This window comes from Dama dama, chromosome 10, assembly GCF_033118175.1.
Source record: "Dama dama isolate Ldn47 chromosome 10, ASM3311817v1, whole genome shotgun sequence".
NCBI lineage: Eukaryota > Metazoa > Chordata > Mammalia > Artiodactyla > Cervidae > Dama > Dama dama.
In genome coordinates, this window is record NC_083690.1 from 40,034,566 (window position 1) to 40,052,117 (window position 17,552).

A 17,552-nucleotide genomic window follows, 5' to 3' on the forward strand; every position below is an offset into this window, starting at 1 on the left:
TGTAAAGATGACATTACCTGTTATACAGAACATATATATATATATATATTTAATATTAAGAAGTAAAGATGACATTACCTGTTATCTGAATGGATCTGTACAATGAAACATCAATACAAATATTTTTTTCTGGATGGGCATGTACTCTGACTCAAAAAGAAGTCCTCAGTTCAATGGAAAGAAAGAAAGAAAGTGAAGTTGCTCAGTCGTGTCCGACTCTTTGCGACCCCATGGACTGTAACCTACCAGGCTCCTCTGTCCATGGGATTCTCCAGACAAGAATACTGGAGTGGGTTGCCATTTCCTCCTCCAGGGGATCTTCCTGACCCAGGGATCAAACCCGGGTCGCCCGCACTGCAGGCAGACGCTTTACCGTCTGAGCCACGAGGCAAGCCCAAGGTCAATGGGGATAATGTTAATGATGTATAATTTATCTCATGCTGATTTTCTAAAAATGGATTTGGGGAGACTGATTATGAAAGTGAAAGTGTTAGTCGCTCAGTTGTGTCCGACTCTTTTATGACCCCATGGACTATGGCCCTTTCGGGCTCCTCTGTCCATGGGATTCTCCAGGCAAGAATACTGGAGTGGGTTGCCATTTCCTTCTCTGGGGATCTTCCTGACCCAGGGATCGAACCTGAGTCTCCTGCATTGCTGGCAGATTCTTTACCACCTGAGTCACCAGAAATAGAGTATAAATACATATTCCCAAGGAACTCATTTTAATGTTTTGGCCACATTATGTATGAATGTGACTTTTAACTCCTCTGACACCAAACACTTCTAGGGCTAGCTAGGTCTGAAAATGGACACACCACAGGACAAGGAGCATGTTTATGTAGAAGAGAAAGCTGACAACCAAGCCACTGAATGAATGCCCCGGTCTTGCCAGTAAGATCTTACTGACCAATATGATTTCAAAGAAACGTCTGACTGTAGCTACCTCTGGGAGAAAAGAAAAGACAGGACAAATTTTCAACTATGCCTATCTTCCTAGTGAAAAACAAGTGTTTTAGTAAGCTGACTCCAAATCGGGAGCCGGGGGGCGGGGGGCAGAAATGAACTGTGTTCTGAGGAAATAACACTCTCTGAATCTGAAATCATCAAGTTTTTAAGCAAACTAGGTGGAACCCTTGGGCTGAGCTGCTACTGCAGAAGATGTGTGAATACACCACACTGCAGGGAAAATGAAGGCGGGCTCCCAGCCCCAAGAAGGAGATGCTTATCCAGAAGGAAAGGAGAGCGGTGCCTCTGGAAACTGCATGCAGACACCGCCCTGAAGGCCAGAGGCTGCAGCTGAGACACGGCACAGGGCAGGCAGGAGCGCGTCGCGTCTCCGTGCAGCCCAGGGAGGGGCCCCGGTCAGCTGGTCTGGCTCCACACACGGAACTCGTCCTGCAGCAGCGAGGGCGCACCTCCTCATCGTTACTCGGTAGGAGCCTCACTCAGGTGCGCCCTCTGCGCTCCTCAGAGAGGCCCCCCTTCCGGGAGGAAGCGGTCCGTGCGTGTGCTGATTCCAATCTGCCAGGACGGGTCTCCCACCGGTCATTTTAAATGGACAGCCTTTCTCATAACGTTGCTCAGTCCTAGCTGAACCATCCTTTTTTGTTTTTTGGTTTTTTTTTTGGCTGTGCCATATGGCTTGCAGGATCTTAGTTCCCCACCCAGGGATTGAACCTGCACCCGTGGCAGTGAAAGCGCAGAGTGCTAACCACTGGACCACTGGGGAACTCCCATGAACCATCCTGTGGACAACCAGTCATTAGAGTTTATGAGTCAGTGTGGCTGATGATAAGACCGTGGACGAAAGGAGACCCCGCCCAGGTCAACATTATCTGTAACTGGACGCCGTGGGTTCCTGATGAAACGAGGTGCGGGGGGCCCCTCCCGATCATAAGACCGTGACGATGCTGGGACGGCCCCTCACTGGCCGTGGCCCCAGGCGTACCTTGTATCCCTGGTTGATGCCGTTGATGAACTGCTGAGGTGGAGGGTTCCACAGGAACTGGATGGTCGTGGAGTTCACGGCTTCCACCTGCACGTTCTGCGGGGGTGCGGTCGGCACTGCTCCAGGGAGGCGGGGGCAGCAGGATGCCGGCAGGAGGTGGGGTGGGGGAGGGGAGAGAAGAGGCCCTGAGCTGCCGCTCACGACCCCCCCGCATGCTCGGCGCTGAGAACCCAGAGGGTGTTGCACGGTTTTGGCAGCTAATCGTGATGTTACAACAAGAAAGAGCTGGGCTACCCCTCACTTTCTGTTGGAGAATTCTTAAAGGCACAGGCAGAAGAGTGGACCAGGTCATCTCAACCCATGGGTGAACCTTTCCCAGGGGTCTCAAGATAGACAGCAAACAGAAACTTTCTCTGATTTTTTTTCAGTTAGCCAGCATTTGAGATCAAGGCAAGGTTTGATCTAGGCCTCTGCATCCCCTGTTATATATCATTCTGTTTTCAAGCCCAGTTATCCTTTATAGATTAAAAAAAATCCCTTTTCACATGTACTGACTTGTCCATTCAGAGGCTAAATTTCTCTTTGTCTGCCATAGAAACCACCATTAAAAAAATTTCCACTTTCCATTTCTTTTATTGAAGAGCTATTGAGCCCAATTACGTGCCTGCCCAGAGGCCTCCAAGGAAGTCACATTCCTGGGGAGCCGCTCACTTTCAACTTGCGTTGTCACAGGCAGCTCCCTCTCGTGCACACACAGGCGGAGCCTCTGCTCCAGGCGCGAGCGGAAGGCTTCAGGAGGCACCACACCAGGGCTGGGACACAGGGCAGACCTTCCAGGGCGGGAAGGCCTTGAGAAAAGCGTTCACATCGGGGGAAATGGAGTCCGCAAAGGCATGCGATGATGAGAAACCTGGTGAGTGGTGAGAGGTTAACGAGCGTGGCTGGACATGGGTGCTGGGGGAGAAGGGGGCTCAGAAGGTGGACGGGTCCCTGTGGGGATGGCCCTGGACGCTGGACGCAGAGGTGGACAGCGTACACGGAGGGCAGGGGGAAATCAGCGGGCTTCTGGAAATGGCAGAGAAGGGACCCGGCCGCCCTCTGAAGGACGGTCTCTGCAGAGGGGACAGGCCTGCTGGCTGTGCCGTCCAACTTTCTGCAGGACACATGGGAAGATCCTGGTTCTTTAGGAACTTGTTTCAAAGGAAAGACAGCAAATCCCAGAGGATCCTTTGGCTCCAGGAGCAGAAACAGAGACACGCGTCTCTTGGCACAGAACACGTGAGAGGACTCAGCATGGTCCTGTTGAAAATCACTGCAGCTTTCATTATGCTCTTCTTCAAAATCTCATGTCATCCAGCAGAGATGAGAAAGACTCACCTCCTCCCAGCCCTCCACTCCAGACTCCAAGTCGCCCATCCGCTCCCGTCTTCTCTGGCTGCGCTGTCTCTGGACCCTCCCTCCATACGACACCAGGAAGACTGTCCTCCTCACTTCCCACTCAGCACCAGCCTGAAGTTGTGGACTGAAAACGGCCACAGGCATTATTGCGCCGAGGGTGTAGGCCGCTGGGAAGCACACCCATCAAACATGAGGAAAAGCTGAACAAACGGTAAAGTCTTACCCTTTCGTGAGCCTACAGGGTCACAGTGTCTGAAATATGAGAAAAGAGGGCCCCCCCCCCCTTTAAAATAGCTTAAAAGTAAAAGAATGGGAAAAAAGACTTGAAAACACTAATTAAAATAAATCTGCTGTCATTACATTAATCTCAAAGTAAATATCCTGCCAAGCAATAAGACTGACGATAAAGAAGCACGTGACATGATGATGATGTGATCTGTCCATCAAGACGACCCAATAGTCCTGAATGTGGACGCAACAGCGCTTCCAAGTACAGAAGGCAAAACTGACAAAACTACTGGGATAGGTGGAGACTTCAACACTCCATCAAAAAAACAAAAAACAAATAAAGGCAGACAAGGCATATCAGTAAGGATCTTCAAGGCCAGACAACTCCACACAGAATCTGATCCACAGGATATTTACTTAGAAATCTACCCAAGAGCAACAGACTATACACTCTTTTCAAGCCCACGTGGAACTTAACTGAGATGGACATATTTGAAATATATATGTCATACAAAACAAATCTAAACAAGTGAAAAATAACTGAAATCACAAAAAGTGTCTTTTATGACTCAACAGAATTAAACTTGAAATTAACAACAGAAAGATACGTGGAGAGTCCCTAAAAACTTGTAAATTAAGGAACACACTTCAAAGTAACCCACGAGTTAAAGATGAAATCACCTGGAAAATTAGAAAGCATTTTTAGTTTAATAAAAGGGAAAAACACAACATACCAAAATTTGGGGATTCGAAAGTGCTGGATCATCGAAAAAGCAAGAGTTCCAGAAAAACATCTACTTCTGCTTTACTGACTACGCCAAAGCCTTTGACTGTGTGGATCACAACAAAATGTGGAAAATTCTTCAAGAGATGGGAATACCAGAACACCTGACCTGCCTCCTGAGAAACCTGTATGCAGGTTAAGAAGCAACAGTTAGAACTGGACATGGAACAACAGACTGGTTCCAAATCGGGAAAGGAGTACATCAAGGCTGTATATTGTTACCCTGCTTATTTAACTTATACGCAGAGTATATCATGTGAAAATGGCGGGCTGCATGAAGCACAAGCTGGAATCAAGATTGCCCAGAGAAATATCAATAACCTCAGATTTGCAGATGACACCACCCTTATGGCAGAAAGCAAAGAAGAACTAAAGAGCCTCTTGATGAAAGTGAAAGAGGAGAGTGAAAAAGTTAGCTTAAAAACTCAACATTCAAAATAGTAAGATCATGGCATCTGGTCCCATCACTTCATGGCAAATAAACGGGGAAACAATGGAAACAGTAAGAGATTCTATTTTTTGGGGCTCCAAAATCACTGAAGATGGTGATTGCAACAATGAAATTAAAAGATGCTTGCTCCTTGGAAGAAAAGCTATGGCCAACCTAGACAACATATTAAAAAGCAGAGACATTATTTTGCCTACAAAGGTCTGTCTAGTCAAAGCTATGGTTTTTCCAGTGGTCATGTATGGATGTGAGAGTTGGACTATAAAGAAAGCTGAGCACCAAAGGATTGATGGTTTTGTACTATGGTTTCGGAGAAGACTCTTGAGAGTCCCTTAGACTGCAAGGAGATCCAACCATCCTAAAGGACATCAGTCCTGAATATTCATTGGAAAGGACTGATACTGAAGCTGAAACTCCAATACTTTGACCACCTGATGTGAAGAACTGACTCGTTGGAAAAGACCCTGATGCTGGGAAAGATTGAAGGCAGGAAGAGAAGGGGACAACAGAGGATGAGATGGTTGGATGGCATCACTGACTCAATGGACATGAGTTTGAGAAAGCTCCAGGAGTTGGTGATGGACAGGGAAGCCTGGCGTGCTGTAGTCCATGGGATTGCAAAGAATCGGACACGACTGAGCAACTGAACTGAACTGAATAAACACCCTTTAGATGTTTATATTAGAATCTAAACTTCAACTTCAAGAACCTACAAGAGAAAATTTAAAAAGAAGTAAAATAGTGAAGAAAAAGAGCAGAAATCAATGAAATAAAAATAAACAATAATAGAAAAAAAAAAAAACAATGAATCCAAAAGCTGTTCTTTTAAAAATCAATAAACTTCTAGCCAGACTGATAAAAAATAAATAGAAATTGCAAATTACCAACATCACCAATAACAGGAGACACCTCTATAAACTCTACTGATGCTAAAAGAATAAAAGGACATTTTGAGTATCTTCATGCTCATTAAGTCAACAACTTAGATGAAATGAACAAATGTCTTTAAAGAAACACACTTCCAATCTACTCAAGAAGAACTAGATGACCTGAGTAGTCAAATAGCTATCAAATATTTGAATAGAAAATTAAACACTTCCAAAAATGAAAACTATTAAGCATATAATGTTCAATGGTTAATTTTACTAAGCATTTGAAGAAGAAGGAAATAAAAGACCTTCTAAAGCATTAAGCTGACACCAAAATCAGAAAAAGGTGAACATAAAAAGAAAGAAAAGTAAACTACAGGCCTGAGAACATAGATGCAAAAATCCTTAATAAAATACTAGAAAAATCAAATTAAGAAATATGTAAAAATCACAATTTATCCTAATTCAAGTAGGGTTTATCTTACAAACACAAGGCTGGTTCAACATTTGAATATTCATCAGGGTAATTTGCCATTATCAATAGAATTTAGAAAACATGATCATCTTAATCGATTTAGAAAACTTGTTTGACAAAATTGAACCTCCAATAGTGACTAAAGGAAAAGTGAAACTGAAAGTCGCTCAGTCGTGTCCAACTCTTTGCGAACCCATGGACTCCATGGAATTCTCCAGGTCAGAGTACTGGAGTGGGGAGTCTTTCCCTTACTCCACGGGATCTTCCCAACCTAGGGATCGAAGCCAGGTCTCCCGCATTGCAGGCAGATTCTTTACCAGCTGAGCCATAAGGGAAGCCCAAGAATCTGGAGTTGGTAGCCTGTCCCTTCTCCAGTGGATCTTCCTGACCCAGGAATCAAACCAGGTCTCCTGCATTGCAGATGGATTCTTCACCAACTGAGCTATCAGATTAAAGGAAAAAAAAATGACAACTACAACTCTCAAAGTAGGAATTAAAAGGAACTTACTAAACTTGCTAAGCATACATGCTGCATGCTAAGTCACTTCAGTCATGTCTGACTCTTTGCGACCCCCTGGACTGTAGCCCGCCAGACTCCTTTGTTCATGCGATTCTCCAGGCAAGAATATTGGGTGGGTCACCATGCCTTCCTCCAGGGGATCTTCCCAACCTAGGGATCGAACCTACATCTCTTAATGTCGCCTGCATTGGCAGGTGGGTTCTTTACCACTAACGCCACCTGGGAAGCCCAAACTTGCTAACAGGCATCTGTAAAACACCTACAACTAACATTTTATTTAAGATGAAAGACTGAATGCCTTCCCCTAAGATGAGGAACAGAGCAAAGGTGTCTTTCTTACTGTTCCTATTCTGGAAGGCCAAGCTGGTGCAGTAATGCAGGAGAAAGAGACCAAGGGCATACAGATTGAAAAGGAAAACAAAGCCAAAAAATGCTCTCTATTCACTGACAATATTACTGTCCGTGTAGAAAATTCCTGCGTTTTCTTAGAACCGAGATTAGCAAGATCACAGGATACAAGATCTAAATATTTTGAAACACAAGTAATGGAGAACTGGAAACTGAAATTAAGAATTCAGTTACATGGCAGTTAAAACATGAAATAGACATAAATTTAACAAACTATAGGCAAGATCTGTATGCTGAAAATTGATGAAAGAAATAGAAAACTCTTGAGAGTCCCTTGAACAGCAAGGAGATCAAACCAGTCAATAAAGGAAATCAACTCTGAATATTCATTGGAAGGACTAGCGCTGAAGCTGAAGCTCCAATACTTTGGCCACATGATGTGAACAGCTGACTCGTTGGAAAAGACCCTGATGCTGGGAAAGACTGAGGGCGGGAGGAGAAGGGGGTGACAGAGGGTGAGATGGCATCACCGACTCAATGGACATGAGTTTGAGTAAACTGGGAGCCAGTGAAGGACAGAGGAGGCTGGCGTGCTGCAGTCCATGGAGTTGCAAAGAGCTGGACATAGCGGGGTGACCGAACAACAGCAGCAGCAAACTGGAAACATCTCCAAAGCCCTTCAGCTGCTGGAGAGGAAACCACCCTGGCCGGTCCACGGATGGCCCGCTGCTCACAGCGAAAGGGCAGGAGCCGCTCGTTCCTGCCAACAACTTGGACAGCCTTAGTGCCAGACGCGGGGAAGGGCCAGACTCAACCGGCTACATGGCAAGCTGGGTTTTCCCATTTTTATGATTCCTGTAAAAGGGGAAGTTGGAGGAGAGGAAACAACCGCGCCAAGGGCTGGGGGCGGGGGCTACTCTCAAGGTAAGCAAGTTATACCCCAGTAAACCTGACTTTAAAAAGGCTGCAGATCCTTGATGCCTTTTCTCACGTAGAGGTGCTGTTTGAGGCACTTCAATGCAGACTCTGTGACTGTTCTGACCAAGAGAATATGACCCAGGCCTTAATAAACTAGCAGCTTCCATGCCTTATCTCTAGAACATTCCTTTCTGCGAGTCCTGAGAGGAAAAATGAGTCTGCTGTCCCTGTGGCCACCATGCTGGAGCGGCTGGGCGTGGTGCCTGGGGGCAGCCCCAGGGCGCCTGGCCTGCCGGCCTCCTGGTCAAGGCACCCACACTCGAGGGAACCCCTCTCCCCTCTCCTGACCCTCAGCCGCCAGCCCAAGGTACCGCCTCTCCAGATCCCACTCCCAGCCCGTTAAGCCAGGAGATGAGGTACAGCGGTGCTGCCTGCAAGCTCCAGGTTTATTCTGCGGCAATGGGTTGCCCGGACAATTTCCCCCATGTAAGATAGGACGGAAGCGGGTGGGAGGGGAAATAAGGAGGGAAAAGGGACAAAAGAATATGAAGAGTGGTTGGGAAAGAACTGAAAAGGGCCGTGACTCCTCGGAGAGCTCACGTCCTCATTCTTTGCAGGCTTAGTTCTGGGATTTCCTTTCCAATTACCGACTCTGAAGTTCCATAAAACTTTCCAGTCAAATGTGGTTATATTCTCTAAAGCAAGACCACACCGATTGAACACTTTAAGAAAACGGCATTTTGCATAAACTAAATGAGCAATGACTTCCCGCCGTCCCTTACTTCGCTTTGCGTCACGTAACAGCCACGCTGAGAGGCCCTCTCACCGAGGTCAGCGCCTCCCCGCCTTCCCCGCCCCGGGGCCCAGATACCAGGCGTCCCGGCCTGGCTGACCCAGCTAAGAAGGCAAGCTCCCTTCTCCTCACGTCAAAGCTCACAATTCTCCTCAGCTCTCTTCTGCTCTCAGATCTTTCAGCATCTCTTTCTCCTAATTACTGTCATCAGAAGTGACTCACAAATTTGTGGACAATGGGATTAAAAATTCCCTCAAGTGAGAAAAAGACCTACAGCCCGTAAATCCTTCTTGACAGAGCTTCAAATAAAGAAGCTGCTATGGTGGAAAGGTCTTAATTACGGAGGAGGGTTACGTAACCCCAGCCTTCCGGGAAAGGCAGGGCTCGGCCCCTGAGGAGCCGCTGCTCTGCAGGACAGTGGAGGCCCACGCATCCAGAGCTGGGCTGGGCCTGCGACCCTCCTGGGAGCTGTGAGGCCTCCAGGGGCATTCTCTCCCCAGATAATTAGCACCTGAAGTGCCTTTCTTTCCTGGCCGTGAGGAGGCCTGGTGAAGTGACAGGGATTATGCTTTTCTGTGATTTTCACTGCTCAAAAAAAAAAAAAAAAAAATCAATTTTCACCAGATAATTCCCCCCAGACCCCAGTGAGGACACACGACCTAGATTCCCTGGACACTGCCTCAGTTATCACAGTCAGGGACAACGAGCCCTGTGGGAAAGCCCCCAACTCTCCGGGGCACCTAGCAGCCAGCTTTTGTGAATGGAGAACCGCACGAGTGGCTTTAGACCCAGAAGTCCTCTTCCTCCGGGAAACGTTTGCAAGTTGTAGATAACACAAAGGCCTTTTCCGGTTCCTGAGGATGGATTTCTTGGAGTGGCCAGTAGAGGGCAGAGTGGGGGTACAGCGGTCCTGTCAGGGGGCCGCCACTGAGGTCCCCCCAGGCCGGGAGATGCTGTCAGCTTTTCATTGTAGTAAACCGTTTTTTATGGCCACTCAAAAACATACGACTGTTGAAATTACATTTGAAAACTATACGTGTGCATTACATACATTGTTGAAGTGTGTGTGCCTAGTCATATCCAGCTCTTTGTGAACCCATGGACTGCAGCCCACCAGGCTCCTCTGTCTATGGAATTCTCCAGGCAATAGTGGAGTGGGTTGCCACCTCCTCCTCCAGGGGATCTTCCTGACCCAGGGATCGACCCGGCATTTCTTTCGGCTCTTGCGTTGGCAGGCGGATTTTTTTTTTTTTTTTTTTTTACCACTGAGTCACATGAGTATTTAAAAATAATAACCCACATGACTAAATCAACTCATTAGAAAGAACTACAGGATTTGACAGCTTCAAATAAATTATTTTTTAAAATATTCTGGATAAGATAGTATATAACTATTACGAATTTTCCAAAATTTTAATCCTTAATTAAATAAAAAGGAAAACATCAATATTGCTTACTGCATGTTTCTTATTTTTTTCTGATTTTTTCAACCTGATTTATTTGAAAATTTTAAGAACGTGTTCAATCACAACTTTTTGAAAAGCTGATTTCTGAAGTTACTACATACACACAGTCCGCTTTGTTATTCTTTATATTTAAACATGTGTTGCTGTTGTTCAGCCGCCAAGTCATGTCCAACTCTTTGCGACCCCACACACTGCAGCACGCCAGGCCTCCCTGTCCCTCACCATCTCCCCGAGTTTGCCCAAGTGCATGACCATTGAATCCGTCAGGCCATTCAACCACCTTATCCTCTGTTGCCCTCTTCTCTGACTCAATCTTTCCCAGCATCAGGGTCTTTTCCAATGAGTCAGCTGTTTGCATCAGGTGGCCAAAGTACTGGAGCTTTAGCTTCAGCATCGGTCCTTCCAAAGAATATTCAGTGTTGATTTCCTTTAAGATTGACTGGTTTGATCTCCTGGCTTTCTGAGGGACTCTCAAGAGTCTTCTCCAACACCAGAGTTTGAAAGCATCAATTCTTCAGTGCTCTGCCTCTTTATCATCCAGCTCTCACACCTGTACATGACTATTGGAAAGACCAAAGCCTTGACGAGATGGACCTTTGTCGGCAGTGACGTCTCTGCTTTCTAACACACTGTCTAGGTTTGCCATAGCTTTCCTTATCAGGTGAATCTAACAAATTCCAAGACTCTATGGTCCCACCTGCTTTTCACTTTGTGAAAGAAATGGGATCAGAACCCCACTTTGACAAAATAATTCTTCAGAGGGATTAAAGCTGGTGCCGTGCATCAGTGCTCACCAACCTGCGATGGACGTGACCTTGATTTAATGATCTGGACTGGGTTTGTCACTGTGTCACCTCACGTGCCATCCATTTATCTTCTAACAGTATTATTCATAAACGGAACTTTCCTGTTTTAATTTCAAGGTGAAGTCTACCAGCTGTCCAAGAGTTTTTGTAAGAGTTTGTGAACAAAGTGTTATTATTATCATTGCTGTTAATGTTTTTAGTGAATGGGTCTCACTTTGAAGGTCTGTTGAAGGAAAAGCTATTGGCACCAAAAACGGCCATTAACTGACACTCTTTAGCGCCTGACTGGACTCCACAGAGAACTCCCCAGACCATCTATAGTAACATGTACGAGTGACATACAATCAGTTTTATAATTCTAAAGGAATCAGTGTTTGAACTCTAAAGAAAAATTATTAAAATGGGCAGCAGTATCTGTGTAGATATATACAAATGCCCATTATTTTAAAATACTTGTTGTGAGAAATATTTGATCAGATTCCAAATCCAGTCACATTATCACAAAAACTGTTTGACATTACATGTTTGTAATGTCAAAATGAAAGGAAGAACTGTTAACCCAGGGAAATATTGTCCCTTTAAAGTATAACTTAAAGAGGGCGAATTGTCTCCATTCTGGTTAACAGTAAGACAGAAGTTTCTCTTCACTGGGGAAAAAAGCGATAAATAATCTTCAGCACTCACGACCACCTACTTGTGCAAATGGCTTTCTTGTTAATGGTTACTTTCAAATCCTTGAAGAGGTTATCATTAGAAGTCTTGATGGTATCTGAACGGTACCTTCTGAAGAATAAAACCACAGATTGAATACGTTGTGTTCACCCACTGAGGTCAAGTTCCTCACTCAAAATTTTGAGATTTTGAATGGAAAGTTTTATACAAATTCAGCATGTAAAAGTTCCCCTAGCATTCTCCAAAGTTGATCAATGTGGCTCTGAAAACACACACTGTTACGAATCCACGGACTGAAATGTATTTGGGACACTTCGATTCATTGCAGTTATTATTATTGATTTTCACATTATCCCATCTTTAACGAGTGGGAGCCTCTTCAAAGTGGCTCAGGGGTCTTCCTGACAAGCTCTCACTGGGGCTTGATAAGCTTCTTCACTTTTTGGAATTATATATTATATTACCTTATATGATATACCGCCTGCTCCTGACCTGGAATCTCCCATTCAGCCAAGAAAGCCTGTTTATTTGGGGGTTACTGGGAAACTCTGGGCTACTAGGTTGGTTCTCATTTCCAGGCCTTTTTACAAGAAATTCTTTTTTCCTTTGAGGATAAAATCATCATACTTCCAATTCCAATTTAGGGTTTCAACTTTGCTAAAAATCTCAGTTCCCAGTGACAGCCACATAGTACTTACTTGCTTTATCTCACAGCACTCACACAATCGTGCCTTAAAAACACCGAATCCAGCACATCCATTCCCATGGCCGCTGAAAGCTGCAGATCCTGTTTCCTCCAGTTTTTGATTTTGGTTCTGTGCTAGGGATGGGCAGTCAGACCATCACGTTTCAAAGCTACTTGAAATAATTACTTTCTATTTGGCTAAGTTCACCAACTCAACATACAGCTATGTTCATCTGTCTCATATTGCCTTCAGGTTTTTAGAATTTCTGTTATAAATGTTTTAAAATAACCTAGTTTTATGAACAGATGAGGGTTTTCCAGGTGGCACAGTCGTAAAGAATCCACCTGCCAATGCAGGTGATGTGGGTTTGATCCTTGGGTTGGGAGGATCCCCTGGAGTAGATCATGGCACCCCACTCCAGTATTCTTGTCTGGGAAGTCCCATGGACAGAGAAGCCTGGAGGGCTACAGTCCGTGGGGTTGCAAAAGAGTTGGACACGGCTGAGCACGCATGCACACATGAATAGGTGAAATATATTTACATGGCTTCAGAGTCAAGGAGAAGCCTAGCTTCTGTCTCTGTACCACCTCCTCCTGTGGGTATAGTTCCAGCCCCCAACAGTCCTGGGGTTCACCAGCTTGTCCTTGTCCCACTCACCACTGCTGACAGGCGGCCACTCGGCGGCCAGTAGGGCTTCCTGGACCCCTTCCTTCTCTGCAGTCCCCGTGCGCCCAGCCGAACATCGTAAAGGGACCGGCCTCTCACAGCCGCTGCCTGTCCATGCCTGTCTGTCTCCTTGCCCACAGAGCCACTGGACCATCTGAGAATCACAAATCTAGCCAGCTGGGCTTGGCTCCCAGGGGCCAAGTAAACACCCTGCTGCCCCCGTCTCCTGCATGACGGGATGGACAGAGCTGCCCGTGCTGGGCCCCCTCTCTGCGGGGCCCCCGAGTCCTCACCAGCCCTCACGGAGAGCCAGCTGGAGCTGGCCTCCAGGCTCCGGGGCACTCAGCCCAAACAGGACTCCATGGCACTGGGCCTGCCCTGATTCGGAGACGTGTCACTGACAAGACTGGTCCCAGCTCTCCCTGGATCTGTGCTCAACTCACCTCCCAACGCTCTTTATGGCAACAATCGGCACATCCTGTCCCTCCTCTGCTGTCACGTGGCTGGTCGTGTGTCTGGAAGAGCAGCGTCTGGCTTTTATGTTTCAGCCTGATTTCAGCCATCAATCTAACACCCAAGTTTATTTTTATTTCTGATTCGGGGACAGAACATCTGAATGGCTCTCTCAGCTGTGACACCTGCAGGTTTGACGGGCATGTCTCCACCCCCTCCGAGTCCCTGACAGAAGTGCTGAGTAAGAAAAGCCGCGAAGGGTGACGGGTTCTGCAGCTGGAGTCACCTTCACACTGGTGGTCCTTCAAGTGAATGACACTCTCTGGGCAAAGCTGAGTCCTCGGGGTCCGCCCAATGACTTTATCACCCAATCCACGGTTCTCCATCTCAGCCACAAGGGTGCTGATTGAGAGAACTGATAAGTAAATGAAGCAATGAGCGGAAATCAAGCCACAGAATGAACATAACATTTGAACCTATCAACTTGGCAACCCTCCCCCAGGAGGAAATGAGGTTGGTAGAAGGTGGCCTGTTCTGAGTGACCCAAGGTGACTCCGAGTCACAGTTTTCCACCTTTTCTTCCAGGAATGTCTACTGCTTTTCACAGCCCACAGAATTTGAGACTTTGTCGGGTCAGCACTTCTCCTGAGCCAGTCTCTGCAGCTGGAAAGAGAGACACCGGTTGGGCTCGCGTTTGCTATTTCACTCAAGTACTCAAACAACATCATGCAGATTATGCAAAGCTGATCTGCAGGACCCCCGAGTAAATTCTAGACTATCATTACAATCCATCTTCTCTGCAATCTATGTAAACAGCGGAAATCGGTTTAAAATAACAGTTAATCAGAAGAAACGTGCACGGGCCATGGAGCTACCTGATGTTTGGGGGATTCACAACATGTCAAATAAAATTAATGAAGTGACACTGTGAAATGCCAGCAGGGAGATTCACAAGGTCTCCTGGGCCAGGTGGGTGTGAGCGTCCAGGCCTCCATAGTGGAAAGTGACTGACGTCTGCCTCCTCCTTCTCACCCCGTATCAGCTGGAGGAATCCAACCTAAAGATGCTAATGGCCCACTGACAATGCTGTCAAATCAGCTGAATTTAGTGCAGAATGAGATGACAGTGCATCGCTCAACATACATTTCTGTAAGCTAACATGCTCGTGTGTATCTACTTGAGATACCATAGCGACTTTATCTGTTTCAAACATGAAACCTCAGTGTCCCGCATGATGCGGCTCATCTCTCACTGCCCTCAAGGCAAGGTCAGTCTTCCTGGTTGAGGGTAGCCTGGCATGTGAACATCAGGGCCTCCCTCGCCTAGAAAAACGTCTCTTCACCTCTGCTCATCCTCTGTTCGCTGGGGATGCAGCTGCTGGCGGGATGGCTGGTCCCAGCAGTGTCCACGCCATGGAAGGACGCCCGACTCCTTACATCTCCACCACAACCACGCACTCTGATTCTCCTTATCCTGAACGTGTATGATCTCAGGTATTGGGAACTGAAGAGTCCACCCAGAATTCACGGGCGTCTCCGTCTCCAGGTGAGCCTACACCACTACCTGCCTTTCAGAGAGGGGAGAAGCAGCTCACGACGTGGAGGAACCACGGGCTACAACTCTGCTGTGTGGACAGATATATTCCATCTGCATGCTGGGCCGTGTCATTAAATCCGGGGAGCGGAGGGCTACGGCTGAGTTCTTGTGCCGTGACAGTGCTCGTGGTTTTGATGCACCTGCACGTCCTCCCGGCATTAAACAGTCCTGACACTTTGTGAGGATAACGGATCTTGCACAGAGAAGCTCAAGAACCCTTTTTAAAGTGTCCTGCGTAAGAATATACCTTAACACTGAAAAAGTTTTGTGTATCCCTTTCCAAACTTGTTTTCCCCAATTCTTTATGCACCAGGCACTGAGGGGAAAGCCTTCGGGACCAGTCTGCAGGCTGGGGAGGCGCAAGGCCAGCAGGCCCTGGGTTCTTCTTCTAAGACAAGGAGAAGACCGTAGGAGAGAAGGTTGGGCATCGTGCTGAACACGGACACTCACTGGCCCACTGGTGGAAACTGAAATAGAAACGGCAGGCGTTCACCATAATCAGACATCTATTTATGCTTCATTGATTGACGTGTCAGGCACCGTGCTTGGGTTTGGGGATATAGATGTAAATAAGATCGATCAGATGCAGCCCCTTCCTTCAAAACTTTCCCAGGCTTGTAGGGAAGCCCAGTATAAGCCTCACAAAACAGCGTGCTGGTCACAGTGTTGGCGCTCCCCAGGTGGCATCAGTGGTGAAGAACCCGGCTGCCAGTGCAGGAGACACGAGAGACCGGGGTCGGTCCCTGGGTCGGGAAGACGCCCTGGAGGGGAAGATGCCCGGCATTCTTGCCTGGAGAATCCCATGGACAGAGGAGGCTGGTGGGCTGCATGGGGTCACAGAGTCGGGCACGACTGAAGTGACTTGGCACGTGGGCACGGTCGTCTAAGATGGGTGTGATTGTTCCCTGCGTGTTTCAGTGGCAGCTGAAGGGCAAGTCTTCTCTCTCACAAGGCTGTCTGCAGACACAGGTGTTGGACTCCACCTGCCTCCAGCCCCCGAATCTCGGCTTTGTGCCCAGGCTGGCCCTGCTCGGTGCCCACTCAGACCCACCCCTGTTGGGTGTTTCATTGTAGTATCTCCCTTGGGTACCCGGCTTCAACCTTGACCCTGACGTGAACTACAGTCCAGCTGAACCAAACACCCTGTATTGCTTGAATTCAGTGTTTTTTCAAACTGCAGGCCACTACTGCATTAGCAGCAGACCAGAAACTCAGCTTAGTGATCGCAGCCTGCATTTGTTAAAGAAGGGAAGAATGAGACAGAATGGAATAGAGCAGAAAATGTTAAAAACTGTCATACACCGTCAGGGTAGTTATTGTTCTCTGAACCTTTCGTTTCAGTTGTGTGTGTGAGTGTGTAAGTCTGTCCTGGGTTTCCATGTAAAATAGACTTATTATGCCTATTTCTCATCCTGGTAAAAAAATATCCACAAGCTATTGCAAACCCACTTGAGAACTGGAAATCTGGAAGCAATTTTTGCCCATGTTTATATGCACAATGAGAAGGAAAAGCGTAAATTTGAGCACTTCCCAGCATTTTCAACCTGTGTGACCTTTGGAAAGCTGGTTACGTCTCTGAACTTCTATCCTTTTCTCTGTAAAACAGGGACCATGGTGCCTCTCTCACACGACGGTGGGGGGATGGCCGCAGAAGGCAGTGAATGTAAGTGGACAGTACATAGGACAGCGGAAACTGGCGTACAGTGGTTCCCCCTGAAGAATTCGATTCCTATCCTTTCCTGAAAGGTCTCAAAGACCAAGTTAGGCCCATACCTAAAGGAACACCCCGCATCACTTTGTTCACTTCCTATTGGGTGTTTCAGGTGATGCTGGGAGAATCTGCACATTAGCCTGTCTGTGGGCACAGCCTGAGGTCTAGAAAGTCATCAGGACTGAGAAACAAATCTTTTCGTGCCGTGTCATTTATGCTACATTGAGAATTTCCCAAGAGGAGATAGGAATGGCGCTTGCAGAGTGCTCATTTATAATCCTTACTTTAGAAAACCCTGCGAAGCCCAAGTGAACATTTAGGGGCTTTTACTAATGTTTTAGAAACCTGGATAACCAAATGTTTTTTCCCATTTCTCTCTAAATATGGAATAGTTCTCTTTCATTAGAAGGTAATGTTCTGAAACCAGAATAAATCATTACAGCACAAAAATACCTGTTACAAGAAGAAAAATGATAAAGAAATAAAACCAGAAAAAATTAAAATCTTGGCATGCTCAAGAATGATGATTTATAGTATAATTTGTCTTTGAACCCTTTATAGAAAAACCAGCATTTGCATCTTAATGGACCCATTTAAGGAAGGAATTCTTGCCTGGAGAATTCCATGGACAGAGGAGCCTGGCAGGGCAGAGTCCATGGGGTCGTGAAAGAGTTGGACATGACTGAGTGACTAACACTTCGGGAAGGGATGAAGCTTTCTAACCTCACTGGCTTGGGGCTTCCCAGGTGGCTCAGTGGTAAAGAATC

General features: G+C 46.6%; 1 protein-coding gene across 3 annotated transcripts in view; it reads right to left on the reverse strand.

The window, feature by feature from the left end:
* The window catches only part of SDK1 (sidekick cell adhesion molecule 1), a 622,975-nt gene that overhangs the window by 121,217 nt on the left and 484,206 nt on the right, over positions 1 to 17,552 (reverse strand). For all 3 annotated transcript variants that reach the window (XM_061153768.1, XM_061153766.1, XM_061153767.1), the window contains exon 18: positions 1,949 to 2,064. In XM_061153768.1, coding sequence (XP_061009751.1) covers positions 1,949 to 2,064 — 116 coding nt within the window. The remainder of the gene's footprint in view (positions 1 to 1,948; positions 2,065 to 17,552) is intronic.